The sequence below is a fragment of the Anabrus simplex genome, chromosome 4, assembly GCF_040414725.1.
Source record: "Anabrus simplex isolate iqAnaSimp1 chromosome 4, ASM4041472v1, whole genome shotgun sequence".
Lineage (NCBI taxonomy): Eukaryota > Metazoa > Arthropoda > Insecta > Orthoptera > Tettigoniidae > Anabrus > Anabrus simplex.
Genome location: NC_090268.1, coordinates 276951094 through 276968876, shown reverse-complemented (window position 1 = coordinate 276968876; position 17783 = coordinate 276951094). Strand labels below are relative to the sequence as shown.

Here is a 17783-nt window from a genome sequence, read left to right as displayed (position 1 = left end):
ACATCACAGCCTGCATATCACATCGACCATCTGCACTCTACTACCCCTCCTTGATAACATGTCTCTCAGTCATGGCTATCCATCAATACTTCACATCACAGCCTGCAAGATCACACCGACCATCTGCACTCTACTACCCCTCCTTGATAACATGTCTCTCAGTCATGGCTATCCATCAGTACTTCACATCACAGCCTGCAAGATCACACCGACCATCTGCACTCTACTACCCCTCCTTGATAACATGTCTCTCAGTCATGGCTCTCCATCAATACTTCACATCACAGCCTGCAAGATCACACCGACCATCTGCACTCTACTACCCCTCCTTCATAACATGTCTCTCAGTCATGGCTATCCATCAATACTTCACATCACAGCCTGCAAGATCACACCGACCATCTGCACTCTACTACCCCTCCTTGATAACATGTCTCTCAGTCATGGCTATCCATCAATACATCACATCACAGCCTGCAAGATCACACCGACCATCTGCACTCTACTACCCCTCCTTGATAACATGTCTCTCAGTCATGGCTATCCATCAATACTTCACATCACAGCCTGCAAGATCACACCGACCATCTGCACTCTACTACCCCTCCTTGATAACATGTCTCTCAGTCATGGCTATCCATCAATACTTCACATCACAGCCTGCAAGATCACACCGACCATCTGCACTCTACTACCCCTCCTTGATAACATGTCTCTCAGTCATGGCTATCCATCAATACTTCACATCACAGCCTGCAAGATCACACCGACCATCTGCACTCTACTACCCCTCCTTGATAACATGTCTCTCAGTCATGGCTATCCATCAATACTTCACATCACAGCCTGCAAGATCACACCGACCATCTGCACTCTACTACCCCTCCTTGATAACATGTCTCTCAGTCATGGCTATCCATCAATACTTCACATCACAGCCTGCAAGGTCACACCGACTATCTGCACTCTACTACCCCTCCTTGATAATATGTCTCTCAGTCATGGCTATCCATCAGTACTTCACGTCACAGCCTGCAAGGTCACACCGACCATCTGCACACTAATACTCCTCTTTGATAATATGTCTCTCAGTCGTGGCTGTCCATCAGTACTTCATATTACAGTTTGCACGGTTGCTATAGACAGCATCGCGTCACGCAATTAGTATCGCAAAATTCATGACACAAGCCATACCGAATCCTCAAAGATCTCCTTAAAACGAACAACACTGTAAGAAATATAATTTCATAATAAAGAATAAATATATACTACAATCTCGTCGCTGCGCGAGAAAAACCTCGTATCCCACAATGCTCTTCCCATTCATTATTTTCTTTAAGACTGGTCACGCCTCCCAGTCTCATATGGATGTGCAGTCCATCTGAATAATTTGCGTTTTGTTTATTTTCCTACACTAATAGTAAAGGAAAATGAACCTTATGGTACAGCCCTGTAGGAATGTATATTTGCATGGTGTATTTACGCACTCCTGTAGTAGCATTTAAGGCGTGACTTGTCTTAAGGAGATTAATGTATAGTAAGAGCATTGTGCATACGAGGTTTTGCTCGCACAGTGACGATATATGTATTTTTAATCAGTAGTATCGCTTTAGTAAATGTTTAAGAAAATACGGACATGAAATATGAAAACGAGCCTACTTAGGATAGGCTTTATATACCCCCCATCCCCGCAACCTTCTCTTTAGGTAGAATTCTGTGAATGACATCGATATGATTCTTAATTGCTGGAGTGAGTGGTTCAGACGGTAGAGTTGAGACGGAAGGGTCATCCTCGTTCTTGCACAGAGACGAAGGCAAAGTGTGAGGAAACGTTACCCGCAACATCAAAGACCTAACTTTACCGTATTTCTTTGAGTTTGGTGTATGGACCGCCATACGTGTCGCTTGACCTAGCTAAGCTCATACTGACAAGCCTCACATACCGTTTGCGTGAAGTGCTGGCGCACTAATACTAATGTTGTCTTACGGGAAAGAAGGTGTGAGCTAATATTCGTTGAAGTTCATAACAAACTGGAAATAATTCCGTCGTTCAAAGCCATGGAAAAACTCTAGTTTATAATAGTTAAACATTGTGTGACAGTGTTATATAATACGGTTTGCGATATTAGCGACATTTGTAGCCTGAGCTGCGACACACGAAATATATTATCATCATTATTATTATTATTATTATTATTATTATTATTATTATTATTATTATTATTATTATTATTATTATTATTCCCGGTCTAGAAAGAGAAGAATAATGGCCGAGAGGATTCGTCGTGCTGACGACACGACACCTCATAATCTGCAGGCCTTCGGACTGAGCAGCGGTCGCTTGGTAGGCCAAGGCCCTTCAAGGGCTGTAGTGCCATGGGGATTGGGGGATTATTATTATTATTATTATTATTATTATTATTATTATTATTATTATTATTATTATTATTATGCCTTTGCTGGCAGGACCTAGTGTTTACTGTGCACTATGTCTTCTGGTATGGGCTAGAGCAATTTTGTTACTTTCATTGATCTGTCTCTGTCCTATCCTTGGCTTTGACAATATGAAAGTGACTGAGGTATGAGCGATGCTAGTAATGCCATTCTTTCTGCAGCCAGTCCCTGCTGTGAATGGTGTGAAAATGTTGCTCATAGGGGCGGTTGGTGCGTGCATTTCAGTGGACTTGGCAGACTGATATGTAATAGCAACTTCTGACTCGTTAAGGAAAGCAACGGGAAACTACCTCACTCCTCATTTCACTAGTACGCCTCTTCAGTGATGCCTTGGCCATCTATGACAGCTGATGGCAGAGCTGTTGAGGATCCAACCAGCCTTAGGGCTGAAGACTGAACATACATACATATTATTATTATTATTATTATTATTATTATTATTATTATTATTATTATTATTATTATTATTATTATTATTATTATTATTATTATTATTATTGGAAGCCTTCGTGGCTCAGGCGGCAGCGCACCGGTCTCTCGTCACTTAGTTCTGTAGTTCATATCCCGGTCACTCCATGTGAGATTCGTCCTGGACAAAGCGGAGGCAAAACAGGTTTCTCTCCGGGTACTCCAGTTTTCCTTGAATCTTTAATTCCAGCAAAATTCTCCAATATCATCTCGTTTCATCTCTGTCATTAATCATTGATCCAGAGGAGTGCAACAGGCCTCGACATCCGGCGCAATTCCTATCCTCGCCGCTAGATTCCACTCCCGATCCGGTGGAATGACTGGAAAGAGGCTGTGGATTATTATTATTATTATTATTATTATTATTATTATTATTATTATTATTATTATTATTATTTAAAATTGTATTTCCTATACAAAAATATTTATGTGCGTTTTCACTGTAATGCATTTGCCAGAAATGTGCGCTTTCTTTAAATGGATGCAGCCAAGGGCGCACGAACGTCCAGCGCGGATCGGAAAAACTGACAATAATAATAACAATAATATGATGTCTCAGAAGTGACTCTTGTATTCAGTGAGTTTATTCGTAGCCTTAAGCGGTGAAGAGAGAGATGTGTGGATAAACATTGTACCTGACAGTTAATTAGAGAGACTAGGAATACTCTGTCGGCATACTATTGACATTACTACACTATCATTAAAAACATTAACAATGAAACTTAGACATAGCACTAGACAGAGCTTTGTTCGGGGGATGGTATTAATAACATCACTCATACCTCTGCTATTTTCATATTGTGAAGTCAAAGATCAGATTTAAATCCAGAGGACGCCGACATTTTCAACTGTTTTGCCTTAGATTACGATCACTATAATATAGAATCGACCCTCTACAGCCATTTTTGTTCAGTCTTCATTCTGAAGGCTGGTCGGATCCCAAAGAGTTTGACCATCAGCAGTCCTGTAAGTATTCCAGGTGCCAATGAAAACGAGCACTAGAGCAACGAGAAGTGACAGAGTTTCTCGTTGTCTTTCTCACTGAGCCACATACTGCAGTTATATGTCAAAATGTCTAATTCATTGAAATCCACAAACTCACCGGCCATGCAAGCCATAATTTTACACTATTCATTACAGAGACTGGCTGCGTGAGGATTATTAGTACTAAAATCGCTCATACCTCTGATATTGTCATATTGTCGAGGTCGATCAGATCGAGACAGGTTGATGAAAGAAACACAATATTTTAGCGCATGTCAGAAGCCATAGTATCAAAAATTTATCTCACACAGGCAATGGAAGTTCTAGGATAAGTGGAAGATAAAGGCTTCCTCTGTATTAAGTGGGTTAGAGTGGATAGCTGAATGCTCAGCCGCCTTAACCCCCAGTAATTAACATGGCACTCATTTTTGGTGAAGGCTGAGTGAACCTCAGGGCCATGTGTCTCTTCAAAAGACGGGATCTCGTTTCTGACGTTTCGACTTCTTAACGGGGAAACCAAATACGTCTTTCTGGATGAACCGAGTTCGCCTTTACGACCTTGGCTCGACAGAAGCCATAGTGCTCCGTGAATCTTATGTTCATAGAGATGGATGTGGAATTCTGCAGCTTCTAAGTTAAAAACAATAGCCAGTTTCTGGCATGGCTGTAAGAGCGCGATAGTGTATCATTAAGTGGTTTCAAAATATTCTTCGGTCTATGCATTTAGTTCTCTGTAGTCATTTAATATAACATTTAAAAAATCGGACTTTCTCTCGTGTACCAAACGTCCTAGCGGGAATGGTTAATACACCCAGCCAGAGAGTAAGAGATTTTTTATTCGAATCCTGATAGCAGTCATTTTTTTTCATTTCTTTCATCCTAGATAACAAAATATATTTGGATAACTAGAAATAGTTTTGATTTTATTAGTTTAGACGTGTACAGCTAATATGTCAAATAGCGTAATTTAATTTTCTCGTACGTTAAATACTGTAGTGGTAAATTTTGTAAATTGGTAAATTCGTGGTCCCCTCTACCAAACGTGGTTTACATCTCGCAAACCTCTTTCACAGGAAAGAAAGAAAAACTAATAGCAGGGCTCAAGAGGTATTGGGAACGAAAGCGAGATCCAAAAAAGAACCAGCCACAAACGCTCCCTAGTGGGCTAAAATCACTAATAATAAATAATCCTGTGGTGGTGGTGATTATTGTTTTAAGAGGAAGTGCAACTAGACAAGCATCCTCGCTTTACTCTAACACTGCCGAGTGAGTCGATTGCGCAGTTCAGCAGGTTCAGCAGCTCTGAAGGTGGGTCGTTACCCCCTTTAGTCACCTCTTACGACAGGCAGAAGCCACTGTGGATGTGTTCTTCTCCCTCCACATACGGGGGTTCAAGGAATATTCTTCCTCTTCTTCTTCTACAGCTTTTCCCACTTTTGTGGAGTCGCGGGTGCGAACTATGTCAAACTTGAGGATTTGACACTGTTTTACGATCCGATGCCTTCCCTGACGGCAACCCTATATGGAGGGATGTAATCACTATTGCGTGTTTCTGTGCTGGGTGGTAGTGTAGTGCGTTGTCTGAATATGAAAAGGAAAGTGTCAGAACAAACACAAACACCCAGTCCCCTAGCCAGAAGAATTAATCAGATGCGATTAAAAAGCCCGCCTTGGCCGGGAATCGAATCCGGGACCCTCTGAAGCGAAGACCTCAACACTGACCATACAGCCAATGAGTCGGACGGTTCAAGGAATATTACAACACGCATTTACAGCGTAGATGGACCGGAGGAATGAAGCTAAAGAGGAATTGTCTACCAACATTATGCCCAGCCTGTACCTCTGGATGCCGAGTGACCGCTGGAGACGTATGCTTGGCATGTAATATCTGAAAGAGGCCCGGGCATGTCTACCCCACTGGGCCACCAAGTGTAATAATCGACGATCAATATTGCTTCAGAGCACTCCTCGGCGCGGCTCGCCTCGGCGCATGGCATCGCCCACGCCACGCATGCAGTACCTGCAGGCAATGTAGGTCAAGCCCAATAGCCCATATCATCGACACTTTGGGTATACATGAGACAGATTTCAGGGTATAATCATGTCCGTGGGGCAAGGCTATCTATTCTGGTATAGGTCATAGATATCGCTCGCTGTTTGAAATGTCACACCACAAGTATTTCTGTAATAATAAACGTGTTTAACATCGTTTCGGCGGCCTCGCGGTCCATGGCTAGCGAGCCTGCCACTCACCCGGAGGCCTCTGCTCGATTCCAGACCAGATCAGGGATTTTTACCTGGGGCTGGTTCGAGATCTACTAAGCGAACGTAAGAACAATACACGAGATATCTGACGATGGGGTAGAGGCTCTGATCTGGAAATCCATGACTAACGGCCGAGAGAATTCGTCGCGCTGACCACGCATCACCTGGAAATCTGTAGTCCTTCGGGCTGAGCAGTGGTCGCATGGTAGGTCAAGGCCCATTAAGGGTATAGCGCACTGGGGTTTGGTTTTTAACATCGCTTCAATTGATACAAGTTTGAAAGGGAGAAGCAATATTCTACGTCGTCAATGTCAAAGTTGACTAATAAACTTCCCTTTAACTCCGAAAACCCTGCGACTCAAATTTTGGAAATTTAAGTTTTTATTTTGGAGTGTATTTTACGTTCACGGAAATAGAATTAATAATACCTTTTGGTTGGAATAAAATTCATGATTTTCTTCTTTTAGGGAATTTCAAGCGCTGGCCAGCGTATAAGTATTAAATAAACTATATAGTATCTTGACAATTATTTTTTGATGATATGTTTGACATTTTACACGGTCTATCTTATTCTTGGATGTTAGTCATGGTCTTAAAAGATTTAAATCGCCGAACTGAGTGGCTCAGACGGTTGAGGCGCTGGCCTTCTGACCCCAAATTGGCAGGTTCGATCCTAGCTCAGTACGGTGGTATTTGAAGGCGCTCTAATACGTCAGCTTCTTGTCGATAGATTTACTGGCACGTAAAAGAACTCCTGTGGCGCCAAATTCCGGTAGTTCGGCGTCTCCGAAAACCGTAGAAGTAGTTAATAGAACGTAAAAACTATTATTATTATTATTATTATTATTATTATTATTATTATTATTATTATTATTATTATTACAATTAATTGTATCCTATAGTTTATTATTTCAGATTTATCAAAATTTCCTTTGCTGTTTAGTGTGCAAAAATGCAATTTCTTCATAGGGGAAGAGGTAATGTCACTTTTTAAACTCCTTTTGAATGGAGAGTCTGTCCCTCTGTATATCTATCTATCTATCTATCTATCTATCTATCTATCTATCTATCTATCTATCTATCACCGGGCGCGCTGCGGTCGCTTAAGTGCGGCCACTATCCAGTATTCAGGAGATAGTGGGTTCGAACCCCAATGTCGGCAGCTCTGAAGATAGTTTTCCGTGGTTTCCCATTTTCATACAAGGCAAATACGGCCGATTCCTTCCCACTCCTAGCCCTTTCCTGTCCTATCGTCGCCATAAGACCTATCTGTGTCGGTGCGACGTAAAACATCTTGTAAAATATATATAAAAATTGGCCGTGCTGTGACGGGTGCTTGCATCCGGAAGATAGTGGTTTCGAACTCCATTGTCGGCAGTCCTGAAAAATGGATTTCTGTGGTTTCTCATTTTCACACCAGGCAGATGCTGGGGATGTACCTTAATTAAGGCCACGGCCTTTCCTATCTCTCGTTGTCAGAAGACCTATTTGTGTCGGTGCGACGTAAAGTAAATTGTAAAAGTATCAAATGAAAGTAAAATAAATATGTCTATCCAGGTGGCATAGTAAAAATCATTCGGGGTTGGCATTACATGTGAATTTTACCCCGGTTTTTACGGCCTGATGCCTCTCCTGGTGTCAGTCTTAGGTGGACGGATGCCTGCATTTTTTGTGGTTGTTAGTATGGTGTACAAAGAAGGAATTGTATATTAAGATCATTACAATCCCCGAGCAAGGTAAATTAAACGGACTGATCGAAAATCCCCTGCCCGCTCGGGAATCGAACCCGAAGATCTTCTGAATTCAAGGATATTTCTCTGATCTTCATTGAAAGAACCGAGCATATAAATACATTGTTATGAATTTCTTACAATTGCAAAACTTTCTGTCTTTCTTTCTTAATCCATGTACCCTCCAGGGTTGGCTTTTCAGTCTGACTCATAGAGGGATCCCACCTCTACCGCCTCAAGGGCATTGTCCTGGAGCATGAGACTTGGAGTATGCAGCGGGAATACAGCTGGAGAGGAGGAACATTACCTCCCCCAGACGGCCTCACTTGCTATGCTGAACAGGGGCCCTGTGGGGGGGGGGGGGGGTATGGGAAGATTGGAGGGGAAAATAAGCGGCCATGGCCTTAAGTCAGATGCTATTCCGGCATTTGCCTGGATGAGAAGTGAGAAACCAGAGGATACCATTTCGAGGATGGCTGAGGTGGTAAGCGAAGCCCCTCTACTCAGTTGACCTCTCGAGGCTAAGTGGACCTCGTTCCATTCGTCGAACCAGAGCCGGGAATCGAACTCGGGCTTCTGGGAGTGGCAGCTAATCATACTCACCCCAACAGCACGGAGGCAGACAATACAAATCTTAATTTTTAAAATTGCGATCTCATGTTGGATTAGCCTGCTATATCCAATTTTAATTAAATGCAGTAATTTTATTTCATGAATGGTTAGATCTGATGAGGTTTACTAAATTTTATATGAATCGTGAAATTATATTTTGGTAGACCACGTTTATTGAGATGGTAGGTAAGGGTTATTCTGCCCGAAGGCAGGTCCGAACCTCCGCAGAGGTGTTCCTGAGCCGGAGTTTACGTGCGGTAGGGTGGCCAGTTCCTTTCCGCTCTTCCATTCCCTTACCCCCCACCAACAGCGCGTGGCAACCCATCCAACTCCTGACCACGCCCAATGTTGCTTAACTTCGGAGATCTCACGGGATCCGGTGTTTCAACACGGCTACGGCCGTTGGCTTGTTTGTTGAGATGAAACATTCAAAAATGTTAATTGCCCTTTGAAATGTGAAGAATGTTGAAGGTAAGATCGTTGATCGAATCGCAAATAAAGAGGTACTGAATCGAATAGGTGAAAGGAGAATGATTTTGAAAAATTTGCTCAGAAGAAGAGACAGAACGACACCCAAGAATTGTTCAGTTAGCTTTTGATAAAAGTGTGGGCGGTAAGGACGGTAGGGTAGACCAAGGCATCAATATGACGAACAGATTAGGGTAGATGTAAGTTATAGTTGTTACGTAGAAATGAAAAGGTTCGCACAGGATAGAGTTTCATGCAGGGCTGCATCAACAACACCACCGAGCGAATTGGTCGCGTGGTTAGGGTCGCGTAGTTGTGAACTTGCATTCGGTTTTCCGTGTTTTCTCCTTTTCGCACACCAGGCTATACCTTAATTAAGGCCACCGCCTTAAAATTAATAATAATAATAATAATAATAATAATAATAATAATAATAATAATAATAATAATAATAATAATAATTATAATAATAATAATGTTACTTGTTTAACATTCATTCTAACTTCTAATGGTCTCAATTGTCACTGAGATTTCGGAAATATTTTCGCAGAAGTTCTTTAACATACCAGAATACATTAAAACGCATTTGTCGCATTTCAATGGTTAAACAGCAGAACAATTTGAGATATCTGCTTCTCTAAGTGTTTCACAAAAATATATCCTGCACGATGGACATTATTTTCTTCATTCTGATTAAAACAAATTAAACGAGCTACTTCTTTACGAGGATGTACACGTCACGAAGACTATACAGTAGTTGTAACTCCCCCTTCATTTTGTTAATTTAACCATCATGTTCATCTTTACTTTTGTTTGAAATTATTTAACTGAATGTTATTTCTAACTGAACAGTAGGCCCACCTATTTCTTGAAACTTTACCTTTTGTTTACCCCACCGAAATTCATAATTACGTACAGACTCAGACAATAGTAAAGAATCAAAACCGAATGGTTGTATCTTTCTTTAGTCATTGTCGGCTTCTTTCTGTTGGTTTTTGTTTAACTGAAGGTTTGTTCAACAGGGGACTGTTGATCATAATTCTTCGCTGACATTGCATTTTATCTAATTCCCACAAGGAGTCTTGCTACCATTGAGAACCATTCCTCATTATGCCCTTGGTACAGGGGAATTGACCGCGCTGAGTATCGAACACGTGCTGCCCCAAGTGCTGGCTGGCTTTGTGGCTTCACATCTATACGTGAATAGCCACCGCAACCCACATGAGCAGTGCCCGTGTTTATTTTGTAGTGTGACCCATATCGAATATGGATCGATATAATCGGCTCACACGTATGCATAGGCTGCATCAGATATTATCACAGGCAGTGTGTGTTCTTGTGCATGTCTCAGTAGCAGTTTGAACGGACTGAATTCTGAGGTTCGACCCAGTCAGAGACGAGATATTAACCGAATCACAACCAAGATCAGTTAATAACATGTCTTCAAACCAACTACGGTACCAGAAATTTAGTCACACATTATGCAACAAATTGGAGTTTGGGTAATTTTAAGTAGCAATACCCAAATAATAATAATAATAATAATAATAATAATAATAATAATAATAATAATAATAATAATAATAATAATAATAATAATAATAATAATAATAACAACCGCGATGAGTGGGCTCAGACGGTTGGGACGCTGGCCTTCTGATCCGAACTTGGCAGGTTCGATCCTGGCTCATTCCAGTGGTATTTGAAGGTGCTCAAATACGTTACCCTCGTGTTGGTAGATTTACTGGCATGTATATAAACACCTGCATCTCCAAAAACCGTAAAAATAGTTAGTTGGACGTAAAGCCAATAACATTAATGATAATATTAATAATAATGGTAATAATAATAATAATAATAATAATAATAATAATAATAATAATAATAATAATAATAATAATTCTGGAGAGATACCAGTCATTAGGAAGAAAATTGCATGAATGAAGGATGCACCCGTGAAACAACTTGCGAAGACACGAAACATCGTGATGGAAAAGTGAGAAAGGAGAAGTCAAAGACTGAAGGACCTTTGACGGCAGTTCGAAGAAAAAGGCACAAGTCTTGGGGATAGAAAGAAAAGTAGCATGATGCAAAGTAACCATAACGATGAACACATTCTGTTGGACCGGGCGAGTTGGCCGTGCGCGTAGAGGCGCGCGGCTGTGAGCTTGCATCCGGGAGATAGTAGGTTCGAATCCCACTATCGGCAGCCCTGAAAATGGTTTTCCGTGGTTTCCCATTTTCACACCAGGCAAATGCTGGGGCTGTACCTTAATTAAGGCCACGGCCGCTTCCTTCCAACTCCTAGGCTTTTCCTATCCCATCGTCGCCATAAGACCTATCTGTGTCGGTGCGACGTAAAGCCCCTAGCGAAAAAAAAGGACATTCTGTTGGTGGTGAATGAAGTAGTCAAATCGAGACCCACTCAGTCACTTAATAACTTATAACGAGGAATATACTTTTACCTTATAGAGGAGATTAATGTAGAAATATATCTTCCCTAACTACTTCCTTAGTTTTACTTTTCCATGCGTTCCCACTTTTCAGCAGTTGCCTGTTCTCAGATGACTCACATTCTTGTGCTGCCAGTTTTCTTCGGATAGATCTCTCCTTCCCATGGCTTTAACTATCGTTCTCTTCTAGGTTGCCCATGGTCTCCCTGATGAAGACCAGTTGAGCAAACACTGTCGCCGTCGGTGTTCTCCATCCGTCGGACATGTCCGTACCATCTCAGTGCTTGAGCATCAATCCTATCCGTAACCGGTTCTTCTGCATCCATCTCTGTTCTTACATATTCGTTCCTCAGCCAATCCAAGCTCTCATGCTCGGCCGTAACACATCCATTCCCACAGTCTCAGTCTTACCCCTTGCCTCTCGTTCAGTGGATAGTTTGTGAAAATAGATGGGTTTCTAAACACAAAACCAAAGAATATAAGTAATGTAGTTGGTGCGCGAAGCAAATTATTCTTCCAGAATATACAAATATTTGCTTGAAATTATAGAACTGAACAAATAGGTGATAAAAAGTCATTGATTGAATATTCGATTGTATATTATTTCTATTATTGTGGAACTGTTTAACTATTCATTATTACTAACAATTTCGCTGTCATAAAGGAGTAGAAATTACAGTTTGATATTAAAATGCCATTTATAAGTTATAGAAAAAAAAAGAAAAGGTCCGAATCTTTGAGGAAGGAAACAGAACCAGGGAAAAAGACAAGGGAAAGCGTGAAAATGAAAGCCTTCCTAGGTGTTACAATCCTAAGATTATTGGGACTGAAAATAAAAGTACTGATAAAGTGGCCGCGTGGTTTGGGTCACCTAGCTGTCACCTTGCATTCGGGAGATAGTCTGTTCGAACCCCACTATCGGCAGCTCTGAACTCTGAAGATAGTTTCCCTTAATATTTCATTTTTACAATAGGCAAATGCTGGGACTGGACCTTAATTATAGCCACGGTCGCTTCCTTTCCACCCCTAGATCTTTCCTATCCCATCGTCGACATACATATATCTGTGTCGGCGCGATGTAAAGCAGACTGTAATAAAACAAAGATAAATTGTTCACTGGAGGTCAGATGGGAAAAATGGATGTAGGGAGCCTCGCATTAGTAAGTAAAAGGAATGCTAGACTCAGCTAGGCGCTCTGTGATCGCTAAACCACACCTTTATGTTGAGAGCCTCTTGGTGCTCCCCGTTCGTAGTCACCTCTTACGCCGGGAAAGGAAATGTTTGGCTATATTCTTCGGCTTCACCCACTGGAGAATGACACCTATGTAAGTAGGGCAGGTTAATTAAAATTATTTCTTTAATCATTTTAAGAAGGATGAAAGTGAAGCAACATTGAAGGTGAGCGAGTCGTCATGTCCTGAGATGAAGCGTTTGATCCTATCGTCTATATCGATACAGAAGCCTTCGTATACCGTTAACCATCCGTTAGCCGAGGGGTCAGCGAGGTACTCATTCTTTAATTGTATTCTGGGTCAAGTTATTTTTAATAGAATCGGGAGATAGTGGGTTCGAACCCCATTGTCGGCTGCCCTGAAGATGGCTTACCGTGGTTTCCCATTTTCATACCAGGCAAATGCTGTGGCTGTACCTGAGGTAAGGCCACCTGTCCGTGCCGGTGCGACGTAAAGGAACTTGTAAACAATAATTAAATCGAGTTAAATTGTTGTCCTGGTTCCAGGAGTGGGGTAGTTGTAGTCATTTCCCGACTCTGTGAAATGTGCCATTGAAATAAACGCTGCGTTCATTCTCGATCACTGGCGTTGCGAAACAAGACTGAACCAAAGCAGAGTTAATAAAAGTGACAGGACAAGTACGGTGCCGATGAGTAAAACAATGTGTACCAAGCTCATTCTATGTGTCGTGATTCGTGATCGTAATGGGAGAGCGAGTTAAATGAAACACACTTTTATGTAGCAATTCCTTCCTTTACTTACGAAGACAATATATAAACAAATGAACACAAATAAAGATGCTTCGTTCACGGAGTAAAAGAAGACATGTTAGGCAAGATCCCCAACACTGTGCTCATGCAGTGTTGCGTAAATTTACCGTAAGTGAAGCTCTTGCAATTTTACTTATTGGATGTCCTCCTACGTAGCGTAACGGTTGGCGTTATTAGCTGCCCTTTATTGTCAAATAGTGTTTAACCTAAACGAAATTATCTTACGTTATTGACACAGACCTTATGACTCACTGTTTCTTAATGAATGGACCGTTCTTACACATATGATCGAATCACGTTATTCCTTCTTGTCTCAGCCACAAATGTTTCCTATTTTAGATGTAATCGGTGTACCGGAGCGCACTGAATTGACACGAGGTGTACCTTAGTTCGACAGGTTTTCAGTAGATATTATAGGAATATGTGTTCATTCACTTCTATAACCTAAAAGTGACGTACGATGAAACATTTCCACTAATATTTTTCTTATCTTGTAAATTACATTAAATTACTAGAGTTCTTCATTCATATTTTATCTTTATACAGCACCAATATATGCTCGTGGCTTGCTGTTGCAGGCTGCTTTATAAATATTACAGTCATTAATTATCAACTTACATATGTTACAATACGGTATATTTAAAATGAATGTGAAAACTCTGCGTATGTGTATATTTTGCAGGGCCTTATTCTGCGTGAGTGGAGTCACACCAACACACTGGGAAGCTAAAAGCTCCCTTGGTTTCTTGACAGTGAGAAGCCACACGAGGAAGCCTACATTCTCAAGAGGCGTGTACAGTATCTTCAAGAATGAGTATACCTTCTTTCAAGTTCAAAAATTGAAACAGGAGTTTTGTCGTTATAATTAATGAAGATAGAGCATTTTTCTAAAATTATTCTTTATTGTTTGTACTACCCGTCATTGACAGGTTATTGATCAACTCACAACCATGCGGTTAATAGGAGGGGTCGTTAATAATGTAATAATCTCGAATATCTCCGTTATTGTGTATATTTCGCACGGTAAGAGCGCATCAAACATAAAGACCGGAAATTATAGTTTGCACAATTCTTATTGTGTACAATTTTTCGATGCAGCTAATATTAACGGAGTCATTTGACATTTTGGACCCCATAATAATAAACCCGGATATCCCTCAAGTTAAATACGGAGTTCGGAGAAATTCTGTTAAATAGTTTTTACGTGATACTGTATAACAGAAAAAGACAAGCAAGCAAACAAAAATAAACATACAAAAAGATATATACAAAAATAATCTACTTTAGACTTTCCTATTCCGAAACAAAAGGGAAGTTTGGGGTAAACATTTAAAACAGTTTCTCATCAAAACGAGTACTACAATACATGGTCCTTCAATTCCTTTATCGAGCTCGATAGTTCCAGTCGCTTAAGTGCGGCCAGTATTCGGAAGATAGTGGGTTCGAATCCGACTGTTGACAGCCAAGAAGATGGTTTTCCGTGGTTGCCAATTTTCATACTAGGAAAATATTGGCTGGGGCTGTACCTCAGTTAAAGCCACAGCCGCTTTCTTACCACTCCTGGCACTTCTGTCCCATCGTCGCCATAAGATCTATCTGTGCCATTGCAAAGTAAAGCAACTTGTACTAAAAAATAAAAATAAATCCTTCATGTGGAAATAGTCCTATATATATAATTCATTTTGAACAAAACACAGCTGATCTGATCCTCTTTCATGACCCTATAAACGGCGACCTACTTACTCTTCTCCCTCTGGATCTATTCCCACTCCAGGAGATCCAAAGGCTCTCACTCCACATTCAGAGACGTTGATTACCTAGTTGTAGTTCCTTTTAAAACAAAAGTCAACCCACCACCACCGCCACCACCACCACCACCACCACCACCACCACCACCCACTCTGTATTCACCAGGCTCAACATGCTTTCGTCCAGTGACCCTCTCAAATCCGTTTACCTATCCTCTTCAACGCTTACTCTTCTTCTTCTACAACTTACCCCATACGTGTGGGGTCGCGGGTGCAAACCTGTCGCACATGTATATTTGGCCATGTTTTACGGCCGGATGCCATTCCTGACGCCAGCCTTACGTGGACGAAAGTAAACACTATTGCGTGTTTCTGTGGTGGTTGGTAGTGTGATGTTTTGTCTGAATTTGATGAGGAGAGTGTTGGTACAAACACTGAGACCTAGTCCCCGAGCCAGAAAAACTGATCAGACGCGATTAAAATTCCTGACCCGGCTGGGAATTGAACCCTGGACTCTCTGAACCGAAAGCCTCAGTACTGACTATTCAGAAGGAGGGTCGGACTACTCTACTCAGCGCTATTAATAATAAATATTCGGTGAAAGTTATCAAATTTTACAAATGAATTCAAGTGGGGAAACTAGCATTTGACCAACGCATCCTCGGCTTTAGGCATAGACATTTCTACGTATAGGCAAGCTAGTTTTGTTGTTTTAAAATCTTAAACATAACCTTTTTATGTAGGCCTGGTCCGTGAGAATGAATTAATTATGAAATAATATAAACTGTTACCTCACAAAAAATTGCAACATTTCGAGCTGTGCATCATAAATCATTAAAACTATCAGTTCGATGCATATAGCACCAAAGAAATTCCAAATGATAAAGAAAATGGCCACAAAAAACTGATACCTTCGTTTCACCTGTAATAACCACTATGTGAAATATTTTAGCTTAGAACTTTGGTCGGTAAAGTTTTGTCATCTACGTTTCAATGTTTTTCGAATATTGTCAAAGATTTCTCGCTCTTCATAACTTATGTGCTGCGGGTCAGTAGTTCTATAAATGTGTTATCACATAGCAGTCTTGGCAGGCGCAATGACGATATAATCCACATATAACAGACAAAATGCTTAGAAACATCAGGAAGAAAACGTAGGAAAAAAGTGGAGGAAAGTGAACACCAAAAACTAGACATGCAATATCACAGCCTACCATTCATTAGAAAAGCATCATACCAAATAGACAAAGCCCTAAGTAAGCAAAATGTACTCATAAGGTTGTGAACCTGGGTCAGTTCTACCACAGTCAATACAATTAGATAAATTCAAACGGACTGGTGTACATAAAATCACCTGTAAATACTGATATTTTTACACTGGCCAACCTGGAAGAGAATTTGATATCAGATTTCAAGAATACATGGCGGAACTTTATATTTTTGAACTGATACATGTTGATCATGCCTTTGCTGGCAGGACGTAGTGTTTACAGTGCACTATGTCTTCTGGTATGGGCTAGAGCAATATTGTTACTTTCATTGATCTGTCTCAGCTTTATCCTTGGCTTTGACAAGATGAAAGTGACTAAGGTATGAGTGATGCTAGTAATGCCATACCTTATGCAGCCAGTCCCTGCTATGAATGGTGTGAAAATGTTGCTCATAGGGTCGGTTTTTGCATGCATTTCAGTGGGCTTGGCAGACTGATATGTAATAGCAACTTCTGGCTCGGTGAGGAAAGCAATAGGAAACTACCTCACTCCTCATTTCCCCAGTACGCCTCTTCAGTGATGCCTAGGCCATTTATGACAGCTGATGGCGGAGCTGTTGAGGATCCAACCAGCCTTCGAGCTGAGGACTAAACAAACATACATGTTGATCCAACATAAATGTAATAAATTCATAATGAACAGAGCTCCTATTCATACACAATAATTGTGTATCAAGTAGAGCAACAATTACACATCACCATTTCATCACGTGACGATGGAGCAAAGACTCTGAAACGCGTACTGGAGTAAATAATTTTAACATGTGACTGGCAACAGTTTTTATTTTCAGAAGGAATTTTAAATGTTTTTACTGTCTGTTTGTCTCTTCTCTTTATTGCTTCGTGTAGGACATTCAACTATGGCATATGGGGTGGGTTTTTGATTTTTGCCGAGTAATTGGGCTGTGTTGTTCCTTTCTGTTCTTTGTCCAGAGGGTACATGCCTTCCTCCTTGACGGTTTGCCCTGGAACATTATCAGTTTAAGCATCCTTCTGAGATTACAAGGTATAACAAAAGTAATTTAGCAAGATATTAACAACTGGTTGACCGAGCTCGATAGCTGCAGTCGCTTAAGTGCGGCCAGTATCCAGTACTCGGGAGATAGTGAGTTTGAACCCCACTGTCGGCAGCCCTGAAGATGGTTTTCCGTGGTTTCCCATTTTCACACCAGGCAAATGCTGGGGCTGTACCTTAATTAAGGCCACGGCCACTTCCTTCCCATTCCCAGGCCTTTCCTCTCCCATCGTCGCCAAAAGACCTATCTGTGTCAGTGCGACGTAAAACAAATTGCAAAAAAAAAAAAAAAAAGAAAAAAAAACAAAAAACAA

General features: G+C 41.0%; 1 protein-coding gene across 1 annotated transcript in view; it reads left to right on the top strand.

Moving 5' to 3' along the window:
• The window catches only part of LOC136872642 (ERC protein 2), a 126407-nt gene extending 112114 nt beyond the window's left edge, over positions 1 to 14293 (top strand). Inside the window, exon 2 of the mRNA XM_067146450.2 lies at positions 14119 to 14293. Coding sequence (XP_067002551.1) covers positions 14119 to 14166 — 48 coding nt within the window. The 3' untranslated portion in view covers positions 14167 to 14293. The remainder of the gene's footprint in view (positions 1 to 14118) is intronic.
• The last annotated feature ends 3490 nt before the right edge of the window (positions 14294 to 17783 follow it).